The 12,704-nt window shown below is 42.9% G+C and overlaps 1 protein-coding gene across 1 annotated transcript in view; it reads left to right on the plus strand.

Annotated features, from left to right (window-relative positions):
• The window catches only part of GRK3 (G protein-coupled receptor kinase 3), a 71,438-nt gene that overhangs the window by 12,469 nt on the left and 46,265 nt on the right, over positions 1–12,704 (plus strand). The window contains exon 2 of the mRNA XM_050906980.1: positions 6,500–6,576. Coding sequence (XP_050762937.1) covers positions 6,500–6,576 — 77 coding nt within the window. The remainder of the gene's footprint in view (positions 1–6,499; positions 6,577–12,704) is intronic.

Here is a 12,704-nt window from a genome sequence, read left to right on the forward strand (position 1 = left end):
GATTCTTTAATGCTTGCAATAAGGCCAAACATTTTTTTTCGAGCTGTGGCGTGCATGTGTGCATCTGTCCAATAGATAAGATCCCACAAATCTGAACTCTTACTGATTTATAAGAAAAAATAATGTGCTTTTATGATAAATAATTAAAAGCTCCTTTAGGATACAGTAGTAAGAAGGCCAGTAGTAAGTGGCTTCTTGATCCAGTTCCAATAGTAAGAGTATGTATATGTATACATACCATTGCATCTTTCTTTACCCTTTACATTTCCTCGGTGCGAGATGCTTTCAAAAGAACTCCTGCATAATTTAGTATAACAAACCTGCGGGGACAAAATCCATGCGTCTTTGAAATTAATAGCAGAACTTTTAGGAAATGTCAAAATGAATGCTGTGTATTTTATTCTCCTCCATAACTTCTAGTTTCTGCATATGCCCGCATCCGTTGCAGTCGTGCTCCCGGCTGCCTGTACTGACTCGGGCTGCCTGATGGACTGGCTGTTCCTCGGGCTCCGGTGGCCGTCCTGCGGGCTGTGCGGTTGCAGATACAGTCATACACCCAGCAGAAGTTTAATTTCTTCTGATAGGTATGCTTATCCTTGGAGTCACAGAATAGTACTGAACTGTTGGGGGGGGAACAGCAGGAGTAACGATTGCTGTCGGTGCTGGCGTGTGGTTCTGGCTGCAGCCGAGGACGGATCCTGGCTCTGGGGTGAGCTCCCTCTCTAAGGCACCTCCTGGTTTGCTGCTTCTGGTGTTGCTCGCCTGAGAGGGAGGACTGCGGATGAGTGGTGCTCTTGCCACAAACATGTCCTTTTCTGTGTTAAAAAGAACATAATGTGTTTTCTTCTTAGTTTTCCAGAAGATGTGTTTTCAAGTAGACATTTTCCGCCTGTACCAACCTTGGCACTGCGACTGTTGTCTGCGTCCTGTCAGACTGCATGCTACCATGCATACTTGTAGACAGTGAGAGCTTTTTAATTACAGAATGTATTTTAACCTTGAAGGTTGCTTTTCAGTGGATTTCTTTGATCCAGTCTGAAAGACCAGGATGCTGGCTGTAGTAACTAGAGCTTCAAGATGCAGCTTAAAGCCCCTTTTAACAGATTCTTCAGCTCACGCTTGTAATAAACCCCTTTTCTGGGGAGGTGGAGGAGCTGACCAGGTTAGAGCGACCTGTGCTGTTCACAAAGTTTACAGTTTGATGACGATGCAGATGGTCATCTTTCTGCCTGCTTCTGGGCAGGCAGCACGCTCTGAGCTGCTTCACAAGCCTGGTGTTTTTGTTCAGCCCTTTTGTTTAAGGGCAGCTTCTCCCATGGGGCTGCAAGAGATGAGCCTGCTGAGCGCCCGTGGCCGTGCTGCAGCACCCTGCTGCCCACACCCCTCAACATCAGCGTGAGGCGCTACGTGGGTACCATTTGCTTTGCCGGGGATCAAGGTGCTTGTTTTATTTGCAATAAAAAACTCTCCCAAAGCTTCTTTACTGTGTCACTGCTATGTTAGTTCTCTCTGACTGACCTCGGTGCAGGTGCTGCTGTGCCCCTGGTGACGGGGCAAAGGGCTGCACCGTGCTCCCAGGTACCCGCTTGAATTTGGTCCCAGTTAAACCAGCACAGAGGTATCCAGAGCCCACATTGCACTTCTCACAAAATTTTAAGCCTGACTTTTGATTTCCCCGAAATATACTTGTACTGTTATTTCAGTTTACTTGTGGTATGTGGACAGCAAACTGAGCGTCTCTGAAATTTTTGTTGTTTGCCATTTTCTTCCTCTCCGAAATAAAAAATATATAGACAAAAGGTTTTGCTACAGTACAGTCGGATATGCTTTTGTTTCTGAAGTCTCCGTGGATTTCATTTTTAGCCAGCTTTTGTTTCTGCTTATTTTGAGTGTTGCTATTAAGGTAGATCATGCTGTGAACTGAGATGAACTTACTCAAAAAGTCCACTTCTTGCATTAGCGCATTGTTTGCACTGAAAGCATATTTGGATATGGAAAGCTTTTTAGAAATGGCTACTTTTCTGTGAAATGCAGCTTTTAATCCCAGATTGTTTACGTGTAGGGCAACTAATGATTCAGTATACAAAGGCAGAGAGGGAACCTTCCTTCCTGTTTGTGGAATGTGCTAGGCTCCATTTTGAAATTTTCCATCCTTCTGAAGGATATATGGATTCTGCTTCGTTTCTTTTGAACTCAGTAGGATTTTCACCTTTAAATTCTGTGTGAGAATTAGAAGTTGATTATTCTGGGTAGTCATAATCCACTCCATGTAATTTATTCCTATTTATTCATATGGATAAGGAGAAATGATTTTGAAGGGGTGAAAGTCTGTTGTTTAGAAGCTGGAATGCAGTGTGGACTCCCGTAGCCTGTGATCATTTTACAGATTTGTTCAGATTCTGTAGCTGCAAAAACGTTTTGTTCCTTTAACATGTTATCCATCAGACCAGAAGTACTAGATGTCAAGGGAGAGGAGGAGAAGCGCTGGAGAGATTTGTGCGTTACACAATCAGAGTGTTTTCCTGGACACTTCAGTCATACGTTAAATTTTTCATTATCTTCTCCCATTGTCTAGACTAAGATATGTTTATGTAATTTCTTGCAGTGCACTTGTTAGAGCACAGGAAAGCTTTCTTGAGGTCATTATTATTAAAAAGGATTATTATGTTACTAATGGTCTAGCAGTCAGTGGGAATGGGACGTTGCCGAGGAGTGCTCCAAGTGCAGGCGCTGTGATGGGAAGCGCTGATGGGCTCGGGTCAACCAGGAGGCCGAGGAGAGGGAAGTTTGTGGTCTGTGGTGATGCACACCATGTTCGTTTGTAAGTGGTCCTCCTGTAAGCATGGAGAGACAAGGGGAAGGTCTGGTTGGGAGAAGAGGGATGCAGAGGGAAGGAGCCCACGGGCGGGCAGAGCTGCAGGGCTCTCCTAAACCTTCCTGGGCTGAAGGCTGCCGCATGTCTCTGGCCGTTCCCCCGGTCCTGCCAGCCTCACCGCTCTGCTCCACAGCCGAGTACGGCTTTTGCTGCCCGTGCTCACCGGTACGTGACGGTGTCAGTACAACTGGAGGTATTTTGCCATCGACGTGTTAGCATTTTATGGATTTAGGAGAAGAATTAAGTTTTACGGTCACCATTTTAAACATGTTAAGCTAGGATGTATATTTTTAAAAATCTACCCATAGAACAGGCAGCCAAACTTGGCAATTCTGTCAATTATGTGATAAATTTTATTTTACTACCTTGCTTTTCCCGAGTACAGAACATGATCTCTATTTACTGCTTCCTCTTCGTTTGAAATCAGTATTTTGTTTAGATTGTTAAACTAGAGAGTAGACCTAGTTTTTAATGAACAAATAAAAAGACTAGCAAGTTCGTCACTGAATAATTTATAATCTCAAACCTGATTAACAACCTTTAGCCCTCCCAATTCTTGTTTAACTTGATGTGGTGGTTAGCCTCCAGAGTTCTTGCTTTGGATCACAGTGTTCGTAGATCTGTGTTCCATGTGGGGCTTTGAGATATACATAAAAACCATTACTAGAATAATTTCCTAGATTGGGGTTTAGGGCCTTCGAGCTAATTTCTTGGCTTTTATTATAGACTTTTTTCTGGTCAAGTCATTCAGACTTCGTGCCTCACGTCCTCATGTGAGGAGGAGCGCAAATACTTTCCTCCCTCAAAGACGGTGGAAGAGATGTTTGTTAATATTTGTGAGCTTTTTCAGGAGCTCTGGTGATGGGGACCTTGCAAGCACGTGAGAGGGGACGGTCTCAGCCCTTCGCAGGACTGTCTGTGAGCTCTGCAGCTTTGTCGGGCAGGGCTCTGCTGCTCATGGTGACCCAAAACTGCACAAGTACATGTTAACGAAGAGGCTTTAGAGAAAAAATGAATGAGAGATAACCATAGAAATCTAGTTTTTCTTCTCCAGAAAATGTTAAAATTTGTCCATGAGAACTGACCTGTTCAGTTTTTTCCTGACATGAAGTAGTTCAGAGTCCACATTTTACAAGGATTAGGTGCTCAGTCTTACTTCTGCAGAAATGTGAGTGATACTTAACGATCTTGTTTAGGGCGTGAGTACTTTGTACAGGGTATTTGTGGTTGTTTTTATAAAAATAAATAGTATGTATGAAAATAGCAGTTGTAAAATGGGAAACAGAAAAAGTCTAGTGGAATTTTGACTTAATACTATGACAATATAGTTGTTTTACCAAGGCACAGTACTGCTGGGCTACATTGATTTTAAAATTTATGTACTTGTATTGTTGCCCGTATGAAATTTTTATAGGCATTATATTAAAATGAATATTGAGGTTACTTGACAAATAAAGGAAATCTTTGTTAATGTGGTTTAAATGAGTGATTGTGACATTATAAATTAGGCAAAGTAGATGTTAAGTGCACTGCAGCCAAGCTAGGGGCCTAATGGAGCTTATATTGGCTCATTTTCTAAATGATATCTGGCAATTGCAGTGTTAACAGCCTGATGTAGCTTTGATTGACTTGTACGTTTATTTTACACGGTGCAAGCTAAAACTTGATGCAAGAATAAAGAAGCGAAGCGATGACCAGAATGTCCCCTGGGAAGTGCTGTGAGCGCAGGGCTCAGCTTGCCCGAGGGAAGGCCAGTCCAGGGCTCCACCTGATATTGCCTGTGTGCTTCTGCCCGCGGTCTCTGTTTTTGAGGAAAAACACCCACCGTTCGGTGCTCCAGCTCCCAGTTGCAGCCCTGTACCACCCTTCCATTCAACCTGCAAATATCTACGTGGGATAAAAAGCCCGCTGGGCAAACCCAGGGAAAGCCTGGGAGCTCTCCTTTAAACTGTTGTGCTCTTGCTTCTGTAGTGGCATACAGCGAAGGGAACTATGTGCAATCACTGGTGGCTTTGTTTTCCAATTTATGCTCAGTTGCGGCATTTTCAACCCTTATTAGATAAGTATAGATTCTTGAAGGGGAATTCTAGCAACATCACGCTGTGTGGTGTAGGCTATTGATATCATAGAATCATTTAGGTTGGAAAAGACCTTTGAGATCATTGAGTCCAACCATAAACCTAGCACTGCCAAGCCCACCACTAAACCATGTCCCTAAGGACCACGTCTACACGTCTTTTAAATACCTCCGGGGATGGCGACTCAACCACTTCCCTGGGCAGCCTGTTCCGGTGCTTGACAACCCTTTCGGTGAAGACGTTTTTCTCAAGATCCAATCTAAACCTCCCCTTGCACAATTTGAGGCCGTTTCCTCTTGTCCTGTCGCTTGTTACTTGGGAGAAGAGACCGACCGCCACCTCATTACAACCTCCTTTCAGGTAGTTGTAGAGAGCAATAAGGTCTCCCCTGAGCCTCCTTTTCTGCAGGCTAAACAACCCCAGTTCCCTCAGCTGCTTCTCGTAAGACTTGTGCTCTAGACCCTTCACCAGCTTCATTGCCCTTCTTTGGACACGCTCCAGCACCTCAATGTCTTTCTTGCAGTGAGGGGCCCAAAACTGAACGCGGTATTCGAGGTGTGGCCTCACCAGTGCTGAGTACAGGGGGACGATCACTGCCCTAGTCCTGCTGGCCACGCTATTTCTGATACAAACCAGGATGCCATTGGCCTTCTTGGCCACCTGGGCACACGGTTAGCTCATCTTCAGCCACTGTTGACCAACACCCCCAGGTCCTTTTCCGCCGAGCAGCTTTCCAGCCGCTCTTCCCCAAGCCTGTAGGGTTGCATGGGGTTGTTGTGACCCAAGTGCAGGACTCGGCACTGAGCCTTGTTGAACCTCATACAGTTGGCCTGGGCCCATCGCTCCAGCCTGTCCAGCTCCCTCTGTAGAGCCCTCCTCCTCTCAAGCAGACCAACACTCCTGCCCAACTTGGTGTCATCTGCAAACTTACTGAGGGTGCCCTTGATCCCCTTGTCCAGATCATCGATAACGGTATTAAACAGAACTATGTTAAGCTTGAAGTGTAAAAGTTATCTGTCTTCTACGCTGAATAAGTACTAATATTACTAATATTCTACACTGGATAGCATTAATATTTACAGTGGCGAAAAGTGATATTTCTTGTGTACCTCAAACTCTAAGAACCTTTAAAAAAAACCCCTGAAATCACAGTATTGAGTCTGCAAGGCTAATTTCAGGATAGTAAGGGGATGTCTGGAAAGGTATTTATAGGTGAAGACTGAATTTTCATAAAATAATTTGCAATGTTGAATTCTGTGAATTCAACAATCTCTCTGTGTTTGTGACTTGGCCAGTTGACGTTAATGACTGTAGCCCTCTGAACCCTCGTGTTCTTTAGATAGGGCAGCAGACTGCCTGTCGCGCTGTGAGTTGATGCAATAGATGGGCAGTGGTATCTCATTTTGCATGAGTCTTTTACATTGATGTTTCATTTTAGTGATCCTTTTCTCCAAAGTATGTTAAAGGTATGGTTTAAAATAAGCAGTTTCAAGTAACTCTTCTTTTTTTTTTTTTTTCTTTTTTTTTTCTTCCTTTTTTCTTTCAGTATCCGCAGTGTTATGCAAAAATACCTTGAGGAAAGGGGTGAATTAACCTTCGACAAGATCTTTCATCAGAAAATTGGTGAGTCATATTTCAATAAAATGTTACTCGTAAATATTTTTAAGATTGGCTTGCCTGCCCCTTCTCCGTAATGACTGCTGAAAAATCAGTGTTGTAGACGGTCTGAAGAACACTGGAATGTGGACAGGACTTAATAAAACAAAGGTCTTCAATAAAATGAAATGTTGTGAAAGGGAAGAAGACGAAGCAAGGCAATCTGTCAACTTCATGTTCTGGAAAACTACTAGGAAAATAATTAAATTATTTGGAAACATCGAGGAAAAAATTATATTACTTGGTATGGGCTTGTCAACAATATAATGTGTCACATCAGTTAAACTTTTTTTTTTCCTCTGCAGGGGTAATAAGCCTTGTTGATAAGGGAGCGGTAGTAGAAAAGATACCATACGTGTTATCTTGACTGTCTGACATGATGTTCTTGCTAGCAACACGGGGAGATGTGGCCTGGGTGAAACTGCTGCGTGCAGGGGTTGAAACTGTTGGGAAAATTGACTTGAGGAACGGTTAATCAGTGCTTCCGTGTGAACGTGGAAGGATGTATCCAGGGAGTTTGCACAAGAGCGTCAGAGATCAGTTACTATGCAGCATTTTAGTTAACAGTGTGAATGCTGGGATGAAGAACCTCTGTATTCTGCTTGCACGCTGAGAAAGACTGTAACCACACTGAGGACAAGGACAGAATTACAAAAGATCTCTGTAAACCAGAGGAGGAAAAAAATGCAGTGCTTCTCAGTCAAAACAAGCAGTGTCCTCTACACCTGTGCTGGAGTAATTACGCAAATACAAGGTGGAGAACTACTGATCAGGTAGACGTTTTTAATTGACTTGGCTGTTATACTGAGCTGTAGGTTGTATTGTCTCAGCTAGATCACACGACTAAATATAACATCAGGATTGTAGCCAGTGAGGCATGTGAAGTAATCCTCTTTTGGCAGAGTATTTTGTCCATCCTGGCACTGGACTGCAAAATGTACATGGGCCTGCTGGAAAGAGCCCAGGAAAGAGCAGTGGGAATGAGCAGACCTTACTTAGCAGTCTGCTAAATATGACCTATAAGGAAGTATTGAAATAGGGTGTTATGTAGGCTATGAAAGAGAGAAGTGAGGTTCAACAGTCTTGAAAAACAGAAAAGTTGTTGCAGAAATGATGAGGTTAGTCAATTTTCCAGAGGCTTAACGTGTGAATTAAAAAAAATCTGGATAGGAAGAAAACCATTTTAGCAGTAGGATGGGTAGTAAAGCAGGGGAATGGATTTCACGAGGGGCTTGTGAAATTTTTGTCCAGTAGATTTGAGGAGTGGGTTGGCATACATCTGCTAGGATAGTACAGCTACTCTTGTCTTGCAAAATGGGGACAAAACCATAAAACAGGCTGGGAAGCCTCAAGGAGATCAATGAATCTATTCCTGTCTGAAATACACCGAGACTGTAATTAACAGTGGGAGCAAACGCCCAAGAACGAAGTGCTGCTGCGCCTTGTTTCCCAGGGAGGGTGGTGCAACGGGGGCATCTTTGGGCTGGTTGAGCTTTAGCTGCCCTCCCTTCCTGGCTGGAGCAGAAATGTCCAGCCTTCCTGGTTGCCTGGAAATGTGCAGCTCAGTAGGTATGAGAATATTCTGGAGTGGGAGTTTTAAGTATTGCCAGATTAAAATAAATAGTATTCTTGTATAGTGTCACAGATTGTCATTAACGGATTTCATAGCTTTTTACAAAGAGGGTTATAGAAACACCAGTCTAAAGTATGTGTTCATAGAAGTCTCATGGAGCTTTCCATTGTATTACAGTAATTGAAATGTAGTCTGCATCTTCATGCATAAAAACTGTGGCTTTTTTTTCTGACCAAAAATATTATACTTTAAATGCATAGATACCTCGTTTGCTTGTGCTGACATCTTTCAGTATGTGCTTCAGTTTAGCTGTCTGTGCTGAATCATTAATATTTTGCTATAGCATGGCAGTTGCAAAATAAGTGGAATTTTAAGCAACCAAACATAAGCTGACTTTAACTGTTTCAATCTGTTTGGTGGCAATGAAATGAAGAAGTCTTTTTTTTTTTTTTTTGTTCCCTCCTTTAAAAAAAAAAAGTCAAACAGAACAGCTTATGTTTAATGGATATTTCTATTTATGTAATTGAATACTTTTCATTAATAGTTGATTCCAAAGAACAGTGAAGAACGTTGCAGTTATTTTGATAAGTTATAGCAATTATAATTAGGTAGCTGTAACCTTGGAAGGATTATCTCTTTCTTTTTTTCCCCACGTTGGTAGCCATCGAACCTGGAATTTTAGAGGCCAGAGTTTCATTAAGATACTAGTCTTTCCCCCAGATCTTGAGGTGCGTAGTTCACAGATGGGCAGAGAGCTTTTCTCCTCCTCTTGCCTTGGCACAGTCATAGCAGTACTTGCCCTCTGTTACCTGGAAATGAGGAGGTCTTCTGTGACCACTTTGCTGGAGTTTCGGTTACTTCTGAAGCTGGTTTCTTCTGAAGAAGGTTTTAGAATGGAAGAAAAAAAAGATTAGACATGACTGTTTTTAAAAGAAGACTTTGCATTGCACTGGAAAACATTGTATTTCCTTACTGTGGTTGTTCATTTAAATTTTATTGCGTTTTCTAGCTTGTTCTTTGCCATTAAATTAGTTCTGTTTCCAGACATTAGCATAATTGCTTGTGGTAAAGTACCTTCAATTTTAGGCAAGCATTATGCAAAAGGCTGTGAAAATAAATCTGGTGAGGTAATTGAAAGTCTAATCACCTCTTTATTCTTGTTGTTATCTCTTTGTATGGCGGGGATGTGGAGAGACCGCAGCTGAGGCTGGACCTGTGTGTGCAGGTCTGGGGTGGACGCCCCACGGGAGGCAGCTCCTGCTCGGAGGAGTTTAAATCAACCTGAGTCAAATGAGTCTCTAATGATGAGCTGTAGTTCTGCTGGTTCATCCCCTTGCTGCTGGCTCTTCCTATGCCTTTGTTTTCTGAGTTAGAGAGCCGTCTAGTATGCAATGCTTTATCCCTATAAACTAATTATAAAACTTCATCAAGCTACCTATTTTTTCCTTTGGCAAGTGATGCAGATGAGGACTGTTAAGCTTTTTTTTTCCCCAGACCACAGTTCTTTCTTACAGCTCCAGGTCATTGTTTTTTCTGTTTTTCAGTATCCTTTCAAATGTAAAAACCAGGGCTTTGATCAGTTGTCTGATACAAGCCTTTCTGCTGTCGTATATGGAGTTGCTGCTGTTGGATGTTTTCCTATGAGTATGTCTAATTATGGTGCTGGTCTTATCAGCTGCAAGTGTTTATCCTTAATGAACCCTTCAATCCGTTAGGATCAGTGCTTGCTTTCCAGGTCCCACTCAAGGGACAAAAGACTGGCCCAAATTCCCTCCCCAAGGTGTGCAGCCACAGGGAATCGCATGGGCAGCTTGGGCTTGGAAACCAAAACCTTTGCTCTGCCCTTTAGGATCAGAATAAGAGCAGGAAACTCCATCAGTGAGCAGCAGCGTGGCAGCAGCCCTTCCGGGGATGAAAATGGCCTGGAGGCTTCATAAGATTTGCATAAACAAGTATCTGTCCCCCATTTACATCTTATTCTTCATGAAGGCAAATAGGTTGCTCTCATCTCTTGAAGATGGCACGACTGTTTGCAGGAGTGATGCTCCAGAATGATCTTGAACTCTCTAAGAATTGCCTAATGAGTCAGAGGACATGAAGATAATAGAGCCACCCAGAAAAATGCTCTGGCAGCGCTTAATAGCCCAGCAGCCGGCTGTTCCCGCAGAAGCTGCTTCCTCCACAGCAGAAGCTTCATGGGGAAGTACAGCATGTCTCGAAGCGGAGTGCGTAACCACCTTCAGCTAGTTTTCTTTTTACCACATCCTGTTTGCTACAACACCAGATTATGTGTTTGCTTTAGAAAAAGAGACGTTTTCTGGTATCCCAATATCTATAATTTACATGTGGAATCCACTCTACTTCGTGACTGTGTTAAAATTGCGTGTGGCGTTCTTCTCGTGCTCCCTTGCACTGCAGGGTGGGCACGCTTGTAAAAATGCTGCTTTCCGAGGGCAGTTTTGAAATGAGCTGTAATGTGCGTGGCTGCTGGGCGGATCGGGGTCTGCTGCAGCGAGTGTAACTGCCAAGTGTTAAAGGGAGTGAATTAGGTCATAATATTACTTTAGAACAGGATTATCGTGGTTATTAAAGTTAAATGCTTTGGAGTAAACTTGTTGCCAGTTATAGTTCAGTGACTCTTATGTCTGACACTGGGCTTTCTGACAAATTGCATCTACATGGTAGGCAGTGAGTAAAGTTGGCTTAGAAATTCTGGGATGTGACGGTAAAGCATCCTACAGCTTCAGGTCCTGGCTTAGGTTCGGCCTTGGGTTCTCTGGTGACTGCTTGGAAGCTGGTGGGACATGGCAGTTTGTCTACACCCTTCTCAGTTTCTCATCTGTTACACAGAGCCGTTGGGTTTGGGTCTTTGGGAAGGATGAGAACAGAACATATTTTAGCTGTTTCAGCAGCTGGTCGTACTGCAATAGAAGCTTTTCACTTTGCCTAGTAAGTAACTTGCATTTTGTTTCCCCTGAAGCTGGATTTTCTGTTAAAAATTCCTGTTTTATTTTCTTGAAATATAACACTTGTAAAAAGAACCAATTAAAAAAACTTGTAGTTGACGTAACAAGTTACAAACTTTTTTTTTTTCCTATTTACCATCCACTTTTGTGTAGTGAGGAACGATCTTTCTGGGGTGATTCATTTAACTGTCTTTTATATCCTCTTAAATCAGCAGGCTCCAAGTTGGAGGTCTTCCCAGCCAGGGTGAGCATTTTGCCATCTGTATCAGTGCTTCTTCCTACACACGCATGTCTTGTGAGGGGCTCTCTCGCTTCTTGTCTGCTCCCTTTACACTGCTACAGCTAAGTATAGCTAATGTATATTCTGGTAGCTTTTTAGCTGAGTTTCCAGAGCAGATGAGCGTTTGGTCTGTTTTGTAGTTCCTTCTGCACAGACAACCTACAACTGTGGGGAAGGACTTTTCTGCCTGCCCTCTGCAGTTAGAGGGAAACATGCTCCTGACCGTTCCGGCTGCTGTTTCCTCTGGCTTTGTCAGTGACAACTTTCTGTTGAAAAAAAAAAACCAACCCAAACCAACAAACTAGGGTGAGAACAGCTAAAGAGGTTTTTTTTAGGGCAATGAATCATGCTTTCTGTTGCTTGTTTGTCTAGTTATGGACCCATCATATTTCATTATTTCAGAATTTTGATGCTAATCATTAGATGGATCTTGAGTTAAAATCTGTTGAGAAGAACTTTCTTGCTCTTCCTCTTTCTGTTGCCAGTGTGGTAGCACAGCACACTGCACTCCCCGAGATACCTAAAAATAACAGGCTGGGAAAAGTACCTCCCCAGAGCATTATTTAAGCTATTGTTTAATTTAAGCATAAGATCTATGTGCTGTTGGCATTCTGAACTAATTAAATAGTCCTCTGAGGAAATAACAATGAAAGCAGTAAAATTTGGTTGGCAGTAAAGAAGAGCATCTGAGTTTTTGGCTATTAAATGAGCAGGGGATGACAAAATTAGTGGATCTTGCTTCTAGTCATTTCTAGCCGCTCGTGATGACTCTGAAGCTGCAGGCTTGCCTGCACCGTCAGGGAAGGACGTGTGAGCACGAGTCCCCGCAGGGAGGGATCGAGGTCCTCCATCCTTCGGGGCGGGAGGACGGTGGCGAGTAGGAAGGGGCTGCACACAAACCTGTGCTAAATGTCTTTAAAAACTGAGTATTTTTAGAGCCAAAGTCACCTAGGGGCATACATTAGCTACTGATCTAAGACTTGAATGATTTAAAGTGTCACAGCCTCGGACTTCTTTCTTAACAGTGTTCATGAGACTTGTATCACTGATAATTTTACTCTATTCTGGTATATTGATGTTAAATAATGTGCAGCCATATGATAGGGAAAATAGTTACTCGCTTGGTGGGTTTTCTGTAAAAGCAAGACGGCAGGTTGGTTGTTCAAGTGGTTTTGTGCTGGGGTTCCTTTTCTGACGTGCGGAAGACAGCCACCATACAGAAGTAGACACCATCAAAATTAGGAAGTAACTATATGAACAAAAAATTATATTTAAA

This window comes from Gymnogyps californianus, chromosome 16, assembly GCF_018139145.2.
Source record: "Gymnogyps californianus isolate 813 chromosome 16, ASM1813914v2, whole genome shotgun sequence".
NCBI lineage: Eukaryota > Metazoa > Chordata > Aves > Accipitriformes > Cathartidae > Gymnogyps > Gymnogyps californianus.